We start from the raw sequence: 16,402 nt of genomic DNA, 5'->3' as shown, positions 1-16,402 counted from the left end.
AGACTCTCAAATAACATTTGTATCACTGAAAATTATCTTTGGTAAAATTCGTCTGTAGAAGGAATGCAACTCCATTTGATAAAGGTAATGAAGTAATTGTATCAAATAAGGACAAATTGAGAACTGAAATAGTATGGTGAAGTTAATGTATGTCAAATGTTCCTATTTCAAATTGACTTTTTAATGTCTATTTTCAATTTCAAAATTACCAAACGTATGGTTCAACACTGAACTATAGCATCAGCATGAATTATTCATATTCCCTGTAGTGCGTTCGTGCCATTGCATTTTATCAACATTGAAACGTAATGGAGACACAAACATGTCTCCTCTAGGCAAGTGTCTCCTAACGGTATGTTTACAATGTGCATATTACATAAAAACTTTCCTCTCGTCATAAACACACTCATCCCGTCCTCAAACTCCTGATGACATAATGGGACGGGTCAACTTGCTAGATGACCGATTATGTGAATGTTTGATGGTATAGGTCAAGATCTGAAATATCATTTTCTTGCAACTCAAGATATACCATATTCATGTTAACCAATTGAGAATAAGTATCAACACCTGCAAGTAACTTCTGTGTGTTTGTATTTAGAAGTTTGACTTGCTACATGTATGTGAAAGGACAGAGGTTCAAGGTCAGATGGTAACTATAAAGGGCCAGTCATACACAAAAGTATATAATATGCAAGGTCAAGTAAGTACGCACTGATGATGTCGAAGATGAAAAGGCCAACTGTGGCTTTGGTTGAATTTAATTTCCAACGTCACACTCATAATGTAATGCAAATGAATTTCAAACTTTGGCCTTGGTCAAAATTGTCCTGGTTTACGTATTGTTTAACAGCATTATTGTTCCTTTGACGCCTACAAGGTTAATAGTGATTGACTGCATACAAGTGGCACACATACCTACTGTGATGAACAGAATGCAAAATTGGATCTCTGTCTTTTTTTTTTTTTTTACGTTGGTACTTGTACACCAGTTGTATATGGAATTCAGATAATCGCGCCTGTTGTATTTCTGTAGTAAAACATACAAAAATGAATTAGGTAATCAGCAATCATCATGACTCGATTAAATTCTCAATCATTTATTGTGGGTAATGTCACACTAACTCGTATTATTGAATCGATGTACTCACGATCAGAGGTGAAATAGAGCGAAAAATGATTCTGCCTCATCCTGGTAAACCTCTCATATAATTCTCCCCATCTGACATGGAAGATAAAGCAATCATGTGTATGGATATCCTCACTGTGTTGACGTAATTATCATCCTTGTTTTCCATTTAAAGGGGCATTCCAGATGATTTTTCATAATTTCACATCATGTAGTACATAAATCAACAGCTCCATGTATAGATTTGTGGAGTTCATTGGGATCCTTGAGCAGAGAAACCAATACTCCGAAAAATCTTAAACAAATTACACCGAGTAGTGTTGATGACATAGGAACCTCACATATTTCAGAAATGTGGCAGAATAATTTATTACAACATCACTTACTCAACGAGTTCACCTGTATAGAATGTGTGCATGCCTTCTTGTTTTGTTCTGCTTCCTTGAACCCCAACTCATGCATTCTTATGGTAAGGCTGCCATGTCATCATCCTTGTTCATTGCAGTTTGTTATAAATTTTCAAAACATTCTTATTCCTCATCCCAGTCGCTATGAATTTATAGTAGTTGAAATGTAAAAGTCTGTAAATCATCCGGAGGTCTCCTTTCATGGTGTTGCTGATTTTTATTTATTTGTTTATTTTTTTAATTTTATTTATTTATTTATTCATTTTATTTTATTTTATTTTATTTATTTATTATTATTATTATTTTTTTTTTTGGGGGGGGGGGGGAGCTGCAGTAGCACGTGTTGTATTTCTCCACGTCAGTCATGCTGTGCTTTGCTTTGTCACGTATTCGTCATTCTCGTGACTTTGATCGTGCTGAGCTCCTATTGAGCTCGTGTTGGAAATTAGCCAATCGACTGATCTGCATTACGGGTATAAATCAACAGGGGTAATTAGCACTTTACAGTGTTATCCATGCTAAGCTATTCAATGTCCAGTTCGTTCCCTGGTTACCCTGTCTTTCGCCGTATTCGTCCTTTGATATCTCTGTGGGTTTTTCTTAATGGGGGAGGGAGTTCGTCACAATCAGAGAGAAAATGATTTCGTGTAATGAGTATTGCAAAAAAGAAAAAAAATGTCAGTACATTCGCTTTCAATAAACTATATATTTTACATATCTATATGATAATTATTTGTGCATTTGTGATATTTATTTTGTAATCTCATTATCCATGCTATTTTATTTTCATACCCTGAATGACGTATTACTGGAAAAAAAAAGTTATTTTATATATATATATATACCACACACACACACACACACACACACACACATATGTATATATATATATATATATATATATATATATATATATATATATATACATACATATTTTTTATTTTTTTTTGTTTCAGATCAAACACCTAAATCATAAAGTGCCATTTTGTGTGATTGAAGAGAAGCACGGTGATTTTATCAATCTGTCAATCGTGGGTAACGGTTATCACTCACGTTTGTTTAATCCAAGATGTCATCGTGCTAAACCCAAATTTGATTTCATGGAAAAAATAAGAAACATTAGCAAGTAGTACATGTACAAAACAAGAAAACAAAGTGCGCTATGTGTTTAACTGAATGCCGAGTTTAAATTGCTATCATCATTGTCATTCCAGTAATTATTACCATTAGTCATTCCTGAATGTGCCATGAGATACACTATCATTCATAATCGGAGAGATAGTATTTCATCACCAGCAACTACTTGTATGTACAAATTAGATCTATACTTGTACTTAACACAGATAGACCGTATAGTATAATTGCACCTGTACAATCCCGTATGCAGCTTTATTTCAACAGGGTCGATGCCAGGATGGCCGATGGGGGCGGTATAAAGGTTAATGAAATTAAACAATAGAGATAATAAGGCGTTCTGGAAAGCTTTTAACCCATATAGAAATAGACCATGACATCGAAATGCCCTTGTCCCTTTACCGATTGTAACAATCGAGGAGTGACAAGTACTATATATAACGAGTCTCAACGGCGGGTATTTCATGTGAACTGAATTAGATTGAATCAACTGTGAATAATAATACTTATTTTCCTTGCTTACCTGTCAAGTTGACTGATCGTGCATGTTGTTTTGAATAAGTTCCTTCTCTATTTACTCTATTCATGCCCTTTGACCCGGAACAGCTAAAATGATAACGATGTATTTATCGACATCAGTAGTTGTGGTTCTTGAATACAATACCTATGATTACATATCATTTCCGTAATCCTTCATTGTCCAACGCAGAGCAATATAGTCACAGCGCATAAAAGCTTTCGGTAGAAACAATCTGGTCATGCCCATTTTGTTCATTCTCCTACTGTCATCATAAGTAAGGCATATTTTGAGAAATCAACGTATTTTGAATGCAATTTTACACTCACAGCACCCTATTATCATTTTGTTGTTGTTGTCCAGAACCAGGGAGTTTTTTTCCTAAGAGTCATCTGTTAAAGTAGTGAGAATATTAGAAAGTAGTGAGAATATTAGAAAATGTTTTGAAATGCAATTTTAGTCTTATAGGACACCGGTGATAGCCTCCTTATCCAGAGCAGATACCTGCATGTATTCCTTCAAGTCATGAAAGTTTCGGTTGCTCCTCGATTCTTTAATTACGCGCTTGTATGTTTGATTTGTTGTGTGTGCATGTATGAATATGTGTGTGAATAGATCTGGGGTTTTTTTCTCTCTTTTTTGTCAACGAAACATCAAAACGTGTTCTTTTAGGGATTTTCAGAATTAAGAGGCAAGATTTATGGCGAGTCATTGATGAATTTTTATCAGAATTGGATAATGTGCCTTGGGAAGACATTTAATACATACAATGGGGATACTATATAAGAGATTCCATGGACAATGGACATGGGAGAAACATTAAAAATCCTAGAACACGAAACTGACGTGAAGTAGGCCGATATTTCCTTAGAAACGTGCATATAGGTTCACCAGTAACAATATCTATCGCTTTTTAAAAACCGAACCACTGCCCTATATACCGTCATTCCGTGGAGGTCAGAGATTTGGCAAGCTGGACCAGTCCTGTCACATGCCTACTCCTAGGTTGGTGGAGCTTGACGAGAAAGAGAATAAAAAAATAAAAATAAACAGTACACACTCGCAGAAACAGCAGCCTTCACAGACAGACCCCGCATCAAAGAGAAGATCACACACAAAAAAAGAAGACATGGCAGACGACAGCGTGGAGAATGAGAAAACAGAGAAGATGGTCACTGCAATTTTGATCGGTGCCGGTATCCGAGGTCAGGTATACGCTGGTTATGCCCTTGACTTCCCCGACAAACTTAAGGTAAGTCATATTCTTTATCTATTTTGTGAACAATGCTGTGCGGATATAAAGGGAGTACTGTAATTCCAACTCCTTTGCGAATGCATTAATACCAGGAAAAAAAGCCCTAGTTTGGCGTTTCATTTTAATGCTGTAGAGAGGTGTTTTTTTTTTTGTTTTTTTTTGTAAAGCGTTTTCATTAGCTCAAGATAACTTTCTCAATTTTTTCCGTTCTCACACTTTATTTGTATGTGTTACAATGATGTGGGCATCATGACAAATTAAGGGTGTAACAGTAGAATACGGTCAAGTATTTTGTATTCAAATACCTACAGCTCACCACCCGAGTTTGGATGTCTTAAAAATATATGTAGAATATTCAAAATTATGTCACGACTTCTGACAACGCAAAGGGCAACAAATTCTATATACTGGTGAAAACTTTGCTAAGAGCAATATTTTGTGAGTGAAACAAATCTGAAAGAGACACAGTGGGTGAAAAAAAATAATAATAAGTTTTTCTTTATCAAGGATTGCCCCTTCAGTATTGCCACCACTGCTCAGTACCAGAACGCCCTGCCATTATTACTCTAACATTGCCAGGTACCCCACTTGAGCCGAGAGGAATATGGCGGGTAAAAACATCTTGTCCAAGGACGTAAGCACTGGGCGGGAATCGAACTCGGGTCCTCCGATTAGGAGTCGGAAGTCCATTAATCCACTATATACACAGCGAGCACTGGATGCTATTGACACTCTACATCTCTTTTCTACAGATTGTCGGAGTAGCAGACCCAAGAAAATTTGTGCGAACACACATGCAAAGAGTCTTCAACATCTCTCAGGAAAACATGTTTGAAGGTCAGTCAGTCAAGAAACAAAAGAAACAGTCTTTGATCAAGGCATCGATTATCACAGCCCTTTCCCCTTTAATTAGATGTAGATTTTGTGCCTTTCGTTTGCTTTTCCGATCAAAGCGACTGAAACTAGAAATTGAGCCGTGAAAAGTTTTAGACGTGACCAGTCGAGTCTAATTCTCTTCCATCGCTACACACAAATAACTTTCTTACTTTTACATGATTGTGCTAACATGGAGAAAAATAAATCGAAAAATAAAAATAAAAAAAATAGAATTTTTGATTTCTCTATATTTAATGCAATCTCTTCTTCGATCTGTTAGGAAGCAATCTTATATATTAACGTTTCATTTAATTTCCATTCTATTTCATTTCACCCATCTCAGAAGATGGCTGGATAGCCCATATTCAGCTCCAAAAGCTGGTCTTCCATGGGGTCCAGTTGGATATTAGGTTTTGTCCATGACATTATGTAGATTTCATGGTTTATAGCTAGCAAATGTCTGCATACTTATCCCTTTCTTCATAAATGTATGTTGGAGTTAACAATCTGAATTAACTGTGGGTTTTACCTTTTTTGATGGCACTTGGGAAGACAACCAATGCACTTTTAACTGATGCAGGGAACATGCAGAAACCTCCCAATAAAATGCTTATGTCATTTTTTTTAGGGGAAAACCTGCAGTTGAATTTTATATTTGTTTGTTTGTTTGTTTGTTTTTTACACTACTCAATACTTTGTCTCTCTTTCCCTCCCTCTACCTCAAACTTTCCAGACTGGACTCAAATTGTAGCAAAGAGTAAATTTGCTAATGCTGCTATCATCGCGACTCCAGACAGACACCATAAAGTAAGTTAATTGTCATTGGTTACAGAACATGTTTTCCTATTTCTATTAATCAGTGTTAGGATTCAATTTGATGCTACAGCAGAGAGTTTAAGCGACTGGCTAAAATCATGTAATGCATTGTTTGATATACACTATCGTCGGCAATCTCCTGATGTGACTGAGGCATTGACTATAGTTAACGTAAATTGTATCTTGGAATTGCAAAACAAACAAACAAACAAACAAACAAACAAACAAACAGACAAACAAACAAATGTAACTCTTTCATTGTGAATTTCATCAGAGTTCATTAGAATTTCCATTAATCTTCTGCTCGTTGTTGTTCTTGTTATTTTCTTGTGGTTTTTTTTTCCAGGAACCAGCACTGGCTTGTGCTACGAAGGGATATCACATTCTACTGGAAAAACCTATGGCAGTAAGTACGGTAAAATAGAATAAAAAAAAAACAAGAAAAAACACCATCGCTTGGTTCCTTTTATTGCTATTTGAGCAGCAGACGCAGCGGAACTGTGGAGTAAACTTGAGAGCACTTTTCTGGATGTCTTATCGATGGTTGGTCCACATTCAAATAGGTCCGTAGTGTCTAATTCCATAATCTCAAGTCACACTTTATGATGATCATGAAAAGAATGGAATGAGAACCATGCGAAAAAACAGAGATCGTGAAGTAGTAGGAAGATGTTTTCTATTCCTAAAGTTAGTTAATTCGAAGATGAAATAAATAAGTTCGTCATTTCGAAGGTTCGTTAATCTGAAAATGAAAATAATTAAAGGTGCTGCGTACACACGAGCCTTCAGAATAATCTTAGTTCATTTTCGGATTCACGAACCTTCGGAATAGCGAACCTTTGGAATAACGAACTGTAACTAAAGTAGCCCAACAGTAGAGATGCACAGGGAACGCGCTTGGTAAATAAATGTTACAATACCTCACTAATGGCGTGAGCAATGTGACCTCTTTCCCCAACCTCTGACCCTCTCCTCCTCTCACCTTTGACCCAGGTCACGGAGGAGGATTGCCGGGAGATCGTACGGACCTGTAAGGAGAACAATGTCATCCTAGCGGTGTGCCACGTCCTTAGATACTTCCCGCCTACCAAGAAGATCAAGGAACTCGTCATGTCGGGGGCCATCGGCGAAGTCGTCAACATCCAGCATCTAGAACCGGTGAGCACTGAGCATCGGTAGAATCAGGGTATAATCTTTCATGACCTGTCAAAATAACGGTTTACACTTTGGTAAAAGACTCAGTAAAAGACAGTGAAATTCTCTCATATATTGTTCTTTGTTTGTTTATCAAAGTTTAATCATTTTCGCATGGTAATCATTTATTTTTTTATGTATTCGTCCACTTTCTCCTAAATCATTATCTGTGCGAAAAGACACACATCTGTACAGGAGTAAATAATTGTCTGTTGTATACAAAATGATAACACTGATGGTTTACACTAAAGATCAAAATGTTTCCTCTTGTAGAAAATAAAAGTCGGTTGGTCTTTTTCTTTCGTCAATGATTTCATACCTGATTATCTCTAAGACCTGACTGACACCTGATTGATGGGGGAATTGATATCCTCTAATGAGATACATGTATTACAAAGATAAATCTTTGAACATCCATGAGTTTGCTGTAGCCTATGAAGGTTGTCATCCCTGTGAATACTAAACTACAGAACAATTTACACTTCACAACAATCAGACGACACTAATAAGGCCTGTTTCATAGAGAGTTATACAATTGATCTTATGCTCGATATATTGATCGTAGCTCAGTGAATCGAGCGTAAAATCAATACTGATAGTAAAAGCTGTCTCATGAAAATACTTACGCTTAATTAAAAGCACATAATAAACAGATCGAGCGTAACTATTTTGAATCGCATCAATCGTAAGATCAATGTTGCAATCAATCTTCACAAAACAGGCCCCACTTTTGTAGTAGGATAGCAACTCTTGCTGGAATGGCAACTTTCCATAGCAACCAACAATCAGGAAACTAGATTCCTGTTATTACCGTGACCATTGCCGTTCCAGGAAGAGTTACCATCACATCAACTTTTCTTTTTAATGAAATGGGGCCCTGATATTTCCTTTTGCCACCCTCATGCAAGATCGGGTTCTATCACTTCGCACACTCCTTCGTCCGCGGCAACTGGCGCAGGGAAGATGACTCGACTTTCTCGCTGCTCGCAAAATGCTGGCACGACGTTGACCTCATACATTGGTGGATGGGGGAAAATAAGTAAACAATTTGCCCGTTTCAGTCTGTACTAATGATTTGTATGTGTGTATCCAGAATAACCCCGATATGGAATTCAACCCTTTCCCATGGTATGCGCCTTCTTTCATCAACTTTCACATGCTTGGCAAGAAATTTTTGAAGACATATTCGCTGGTATCATATTGATTTTATAAAAAAAAGTATAACGCACACTAAAGCTTAAATATTTGGACACAATTTAGTATCAAATGCAATTTTAGGGTCTGCCTTGTACATCGTACCATACGGTTTTATTCAGATTTTGTCAGAAATTGCGAGGCTATATACATGGGAAACCGTTTAACACGTAATTTGGCATTCGCCTTGCGTTGTATGTACACTGCATAATATCCCCTGCATACTGAATTCTTACATTTAACAAATCTAATTTCTCCTCGCCGCAAATTTGAAACAGTGGTAGATTTGGGTAACTAATGAATATTGTAAATCTTTTAAATGTATTTTTCTGCTGTTTTTATCCCACCTGTAGGTGTCAGCGGATTTCATCCTTTGGATCCTTACAACACTTTCGACGGGAAAATAAGGTTTGATGTTGTTGAGTAGGTAATAATGGTATGCAGACTGATTCTACAATATCCCGGAAGCGGAAATGCATGTGCGATACAAGAATGGTTGCCTGTTGCAAATTTGAATATTGAATACTGGTTCTTATCTAAGATGAGCCTCTCTTGCTCATTCGAAATGTCAAATGACTAAACTAGGTCTGTATGTAAGAGAATCATAAATCGTGTCTTTTCTATTACATTGATGTTACTGATATCCTTTCCCAGTCACTGCCAGTAGAATGAAAAAAAAAAGTTTCGGTAAAATTTTACTCTGTGCACAGCGAAATTCCCTCATGTATTTTTCTTTCTTCGCTTTGATGTTGCAGTGTTCCTGTAATTCTCGATCGATTCCCTCTTTTAATCTTACACAGCCAGTGGGAGCCGGATCGAGATGTACGGACTGTAGTATCGAGACATCATGTCCATACTCAGCGAAGAAACTCTACCTTGAAAATGTACTCACGGTAGGTGTATTATTCATTATGTATTGTTCACTCATGACATGCAATTTGTATTGATTTATTATATATGTATATATATATATATGTGTGTGTGTGTGTGTGTGTGTGTGTGTGTGTGTGTGTGTGTGTGTGTGTGTGTTACGTTCGTTCCATAAGTTATAATTTAAAATGTGTGTATTTGATGTATTTTGTACCCTTCCTAAATTTTCTCCGAGACGCTCAGCGCTTAGAAACGTTGTAATAATAAGCGCTTGATAAATAGTTATTATGTTTATCACAATTCATATACGAAAATAAAAGTGAAGTAGGACAAGAAATCCATGAATTATTAGGTGTCATATAAGAAGTCTATAGCAGAAGTATCTACACTACATTGCAGTATGAATGCAAATGAACACGAACAAAGCCACCACAACTTCTTGGTCAAGCGTGATTTTCCATGTCGTTCTCATGTCTAATTTACTGCTGTACTGCTTTCGGCTTTTTTTTTTTAACGTTATCATCTGTAGAATGCTATGAATTTATTGATTGTACAAGACAATGATAGAAATGCTTGATTCTGTTGGCAAACATCTGTTTGGGTATGACAACAACAACAACAACAAAGAGATGGAAAATGGAGTGAGATATAACTCCTGAATATTTTTTCTTACATGTAATTGAGAACCAAATCGACTATTTTCATTGACTCGGATCACAATCAGGGGTCTCTTGGATATACACCTTGACTCTTTGCAAGAACTATAGATCCGGATATGATTAACCGGATTTATAACGTTTAATGGACTAAGGGGGTGTTGCAAGAAAGTCGAGTTGCAATTAATTGCAACTTTCTTGCAACACCCCTAAGACAGCAATATTTGCATTGACTGTGATTCCTTTCAGGGTAATGTTGGACCGCCGGTCTCGGTCTTAACAGACGTCCCGACACCAGAATCGGTCAAGAAGGCTCTGGAGACCGGGCCGTACGGGAGATGCGTGTACGAAAGCGACAACGACGTGTGTGACAACCAGGTGAATATGATGTGTGTAGAGGAGTTAATCTAATGCAGATGTTGAACTATCAGCTCCTCTTATGAGACCTGGGCCCCGTTGCAAGAAAGTTGCAATCAATTGCAAATAATTGCTAATTTTGAAACAACCATTCTGATTGGCTCAGGGTCTGCCCTATTAAGAAGACATGCATGCAACAATGATTTTGATTGGCCAGTGACAATCAGTTGCAAGTTGCGTTTAAACGCAAAGTTTGTAGCAACACATTCTTCCTGTTGTGCACGGTTTGTGCGTTTGTTTATTTGCATGACTGTTTTCTACTTTTATTCCTTACGATGGTCAGCTTCATATTGATTCTTTAACTCTTTGTTTCCCTCAAGGTTGTGAATATGTTCTTCGAAGGTGGAAGAACAGCATCACTGACAATGGTAGCATTCACCAAGAAGATTGGCGAGAGACAAATCCGGATATTCGGCACAAAGGTATTTAGGTTCTAGGACAATTATCCCCTGGACAATTACCCCAGACCCTTCCCCTAACTGCTAACCCTAGTCCTAACCCTGAACCTAATCCTGACCATAGGCCTATACATGCCAATCCCAAATGCTAACACTAGTCTTTTTTCTAACAATGTCACTAACCGGTATTTAGCGGGAGAGGGGGATTGTCTTGGATGCACGCCACGAGACCAACACCCACGAGTCATACAGCCCACGAGTCGTGCAGCTCACGAGTAATACAGCCCATGAGTTCGACACTAAAGCTAACAAAGCCCACGAGACCGACACCATAAGCCCCGTGTTGTATCGGTCGAACTCGTGGGCTGTTTTCACCTAGTGTCGAACTCATGGGCTGTTTGACTCGTGGGTGTTGGTCTTGTGGGATGACCCCATTGTCGTGAGGCCAGCAAACAGCGCCTCTGTGTGAGCTGAAGCAGATTCAACTCCTTAGTGTTCTTACTGAGACCTTATTCATGACATAGTGCACCATTTTCCATAGACAGTATTGGGCTGTCTAATAAGAATTTTCACTTGATTTTCATGATTTTTAGGAGGGACATGTATTACGTGCTTTAATGCTGTTAACATATCGTGACATGTAAGTGCTAGGTGTATGGTCACGAAACGAAGCAGTAATTGCAGGCGAACCCTAATACAACGAGATAGGTCTCTCTGGACGGGGAGAATTTTCGTTAAAACGAAGTCTCGTTAAAACGGAAACGCATAAAGTTACTATACATGAACGCCAACAAGTAGGACTACAGACTATTGTTACATATCAAATCCTTTCGTGCAGGTGAGAAATTCTTGTTTATAACGTGTTTTTTTTTTGGGGGGGGGGGAGGGTTCGAATATAGAATATATTGGAAAGTCCTTTTTGAAGGTATGTACGTATTATTAGTCAACTCATAAACTCGCTATACTCATTAGAAAAATTCGGTCTGTTGGTCTACATAATGTAAACATTGAGTTGAAAAAAAAAAATGAAGGAGAAAGGAAGGTTCTTGTCGCTCCAAAAGACAAGCTCTCTTTGACTACCCATCATCTCCACGTCTAATTATGGAAAGGACCGCTAATGATATCGAAAGCATCAGTCACATAATCATGTTGTCACAGACTAGCCATCCATTCTTGAGTATGATGAACTTGCAACTTGAGCCACATGTATGACATGTTCGGGTCTGTAATTTGTGTTAAGTAGAATTATGAATGCCTGATCCTGAATCTCTGTAGCGTGGTTGGAGAGTTAGTATTATTATGCTGCCAATTTTGTCAATCTCGTTATAACAAACAAAGTGAGAAAACCAACAAAGGCTGGTTTCCCGTCAAAACGTCTCCATAATCAACAAATCATCGCTATTTACTTGCAAAATTAGCTCGCTGTATTGACTTGTACCATGTAATATTACAAAACCATCAGAGTTGAGATTTTATCTGTAAAAGAGGGAGAGAGCGAGGGACAGCCGAGCAGAGAGAGAGAGAATTGGAAATAGACAGCTTTAATAAATACATAAACTTTGCCAGGATTTTAATGAAAAAAAATCGGCCTACTGAAATAAAGCAACTTGATTTTCTCCATAGCAACGAAACATTAGAGGTCCTGTATACCTTTGGGAACAGTGATTTGAAAAATGTTCAAGATATCACATTGATGCATATGTGTAGGTCTGTTGTATCACAAAATATCGTATAAAATTTTCGCAATAAAGCCTAAAATATGAGGGGATATCAGTTTTTTTCTTATCAAACCATACTGTAGACCGTTAACTCTCAAGGCAACATTTTCAGTATACCTATTGTTCATATTTTGTCTATTTAACAACACTTAATAACATTGATTATATGGATTAATATATTTACTTAACAGTGGTTGTTCTATCCCAAACTCACATTTTGGAACTCTCTTAAAGCACTAATGACGGGCTTTTGTTTCATCTGAAAATGGTAAATTATGCTTTTAAGAATTCTATTTCAGCGAGTTGATATTAGGGAGCAAATTTAACAAGCTCCCTTTTTATTTATTTATTCATTTATCTATCTATCTAGCTTTCTGTCTATCTATCTATTCATTTATCTACCTATTTGTTTTCAATATATTTACTTCTTCTATTCGTTCAGGGAGAGCTGACATACTCAGATGGTTCGTCCATTCATCTTTTTGACTTTACAACGAGACTGACCAAAGAGATCTATCCCTGGTCCATCGCCCCCATGAGAACAAGACTCACCGGTCATGGCTGCGCTGACTTCTTCCTCATGCAAAACTTTGTTGAAGCTGTCGCTGTAAGCATAATACGCCGTGATTGGCGACCACACATTTTAAACACACAAAAAGGAACGTCTCAGTAATGTTGTAGAGCACAAAATATGTTTGTTGTTTTGTTGTGTGTGTGTGTGTTGTATGTGTTTGTGATTCGTGATACCCCCCCCCCAAACACACACACACGCACACACGATTGATACGTAGTTGTGAGTGTGAATCACCATTTGGTAATTGATGTGAAAAATCCGGCTTACTGAAATATTCACATGCCAAGTGTACCAGTATAATGTATAAGAGCTTATGGAATACAACTGAAATAACATTCATGTGGATTGTTGTTTTTTGTTCATTTTAGAATCTTGGGTATTTTTGTTGGTATTGCTTGTAGGAAAAGTTTGGTGTCTTGTTCGCGTATACTGTAAAACCAGGCTTTTTTTTTTTTTTTTTTTTACGTGGATAAAAATTGTCGCGAATTAAGCGCGGAGCCAAGATTCGCAAGAGTAATATGCACGCAAAAAATTCCTTTCTACAAAATACGTTGAATGCTAGAGGCAATTCGCGAAAGTTTCATGCAACGCCGTTTTCCGGGAAAACGCCGTCGGCTCAAAGACGCGAAATTTCATGGTTTAACAGAAGGGAATCAACAAAGAAACCATGTAATCTACGCTGTAGGAGGAAAGTGTGGGACTTAAAAAAAACCCAACAAAAACAACAACAGAGAATGCTGCACTACTCGTGATTTATTCACTTCATCATCTGAATCCATCATTAGAACTAAAAATAGTATCAATAATTGTCCCCCTTTTCTCTCCCTCTCCCTCTCCATTCTCCCTCCTTATCTCTCTCGCTCCCCTCTCATACTCTGACTGTCTGTCTGTCTGTCTGTCTCTTTATCAGAATGATGATCCTTCAATGATCCTAACTGGTCCGGATGACACTCTTGCGAGCCACCTCATCACGTTCGCGGCTGAGAGGGCAAGGCGTCAGAACAGAGTCGTTTCCATGGAGACGCCAATGGACTGGTGATGCCTTTATGTAACCTAGGATTCGGTACACCATTAAAGGTTATCACCATCAGGTTAAAAAAAAAGAAAACATTTTCGATGCCTTTATCACACATCACACAAACTGTATGAAGAGTCTTGGAAGTCATGTAATTTATTAAATACAAGTGTAGTAACCATTTTGTCGTTTCCTTTTCTTCTATAAAATCATATTTCCCGCAATATCATTCTCGTGTCATTCACACTTATTTAACCACACGTTTGGGGGTAGACTGGTGACTAATAAACATTATAAAGTTACATTTGAACCATGACAATTAAAGTGTCAAGTACTAGCCTACTCTATACGTATAGTTTGTGCTGCAATTAACGTAGGAACTATATATTATCAAGCCAAACAATGAACCTAAAGTTGGGACAGAGTGAGGTAAGATCTAGTTTTGAAGAATACATAGAAATTCTAGATTATATTCTAGAAAGTGGCAAGGTGGGCGCAAGATATTGTTCCCGAATGGCTCAGTGAAACAACTCCTAACTTCTGAGGACTGATTGGTACAAAAATTGTCCTGATATTAGATTAATTTCACTTCAGGACTGATTTTAGTACTTATTGAAACACCACTTGGTATAAGAACCATAATTTTGATATTACAACTGATTAAATACTGGCTGATCTTGACTTTACTCGTGTAGATACTGAGTCATTCTGTCTGCTAGTCGGACTTCAAATTACATCTATCATCTCCCGCAACACCACGCTTCCACATCAATCATCAATATTTACATTTTATCCAAAAATATTCAAACGACACACACAGACGCGTAAACACAGACAGACATAAACACACACACACACGCCCACGCGCACATACACATACACACCCCCACACATATGCATATGAAGGCAATCAAGGAGATTGTTAAGTTGTAAATATGCATGCAATGTGCATCTCGATTGGGAAAAACCACTAATGATTCCAAGCTTTATAGATATGTCTGTTATTTGTTTCTTAATAATATTGAAGTGTAAAACAAAATTTCATGAAGAAAAAAAAAATGATTATAACCTGACCTCAAAGAAACTACTTACTACAGAGAAAATCGACTTATAAATTATCGTTCACCATGAATAAATTGAAAGAATTACGTCCATGGGTCATATTGAAACGCATTCTTCTCTCTCTATCGATATCTTTTCTATGTGTGTGCGCGTGTGTGTGTGTGTGTACGTGTGTGTGCCAGTGTGTGCGTGTGTGAACGCCTATGCACTACTATCATTCTCAATAGCCATCATGTCGGATATAGCAATAGTTAACAAAGTGAATGGCATTGCCTTTACCCCCCCCCTTTCCTTGGTGGTGGCGGTGTGTGTGTGTGTGTGTGTGGGGGGGGGGGGGGTGTCTGCCACCGTCCCTTCGTGTTCAGTGAGATGTCATTCGTTTAATCAGGGAGGTGGCCACCTCCCTGGTTTAATTCTTCCTCCTCAATATGAATTCAGGGAACTACATTGAATATGCTGCACCAAAAAAAAAAAAATATATATATATATATATATATATATATATATAAATAAATACTGTCTTATAGTTAGCATAATAGACCGACTTGCTGAAATATCTTTCCACTGCACTCGGTATGATAATGACGTTCCATGATTTATCACGTACATCGATTGTCACGAAAACGTCCTCCCATTACACTCGCTATAATAGTAACATTCTGTGATTCATTACGTACATTTATAAGCGATTGTCAGTTGCGATGTTTCTGTTCCCTTGTCATATCGAAGTGGACTCGACGATGTAGTTCGTCAATCCCGCCATCTTCCCTCATGAATGTTTCTTATCAGATCCATTACAAACACGGTCGGGTTTGATTGGACAGTTCATTATTGCGTCCGCCTCACAGCAATTTGAATACGCTTTCGGTGTAATAGCCAAAAGCACGCAGGAGCTTCACGGTGGTATAAGAGCACCGACGCTCCAAGCACCACAAACGTTAACTAATGTGGATAGCTCCAGTGATGTCCGTTTTCCTTTGTGGGAATTTTTGCAACGCGTCACTCTTCTCTGCCTTGGACAGCTAGAGGACTTTTATTAGTTTACAAAGATACATTCTACCATCTTCGCTTTTCAGACTTTGAAACACTAACGACCAGCTGTACAACACAATTTACCATCTTGTGATAGATAAGTATTAGAGATCGTAAGAGGTTGATACTACATGAACG

The 16,402-nt window shown here is 37.7% G+C and overlaps 1 protein-coding gene across 1 annotated transcript; it reads left to right on the top strand.

The window, feature by feature from the left end:
- The first annotated feature begins 4,355 nt into the window (after positions 1-4,355).
- On the top strand, positions 4,356-14,194 carry LOC140239064 (putative oxidoreductase YteT). Its single transcript, XM_072318960.1, has 12 exons — positions 4,356-4,439; positions 5,195-5,279; positions 6,052-6,125; positions 6,481-6,540; positions 7,128-7,292; positions 8,237-8,367; positions 8,876-8,930; positions 9,323-9,415; positions 10,298-10,426; positions 10,786-10,887; positions 13,024-13,188; positions 14,066-14,194. The coding sequence occupies exons 1-12, from the start codon at positions 4,356-4,358 to the stop codon at positions 14,192-14,194; spliced, it is 1,272 nt and encodes a 423-aa protein (XP_072175061.1).
- The last annotated feature ends 2,208 nt before the right edge of the window (positions 14,195-16,402 follow it).

The sequence above is a fragment of the Diadema setosum genome, chromosome 15 (genome assembly GCF_964275005.1).
Source record: "Diadema setosum chromosome 15, eeDiaSeto1, whole genome shotgun sequence".
NCBI classification, from domain to species: Eukaryota; Metazoa; Echinodermata; class Echinoidea; order Diadematoida; family Diadematidae; genus Diadema; species Diadema setosum.
This window is presented reverse-complemented; position numbering and strand designations above follow the sequence as displayed.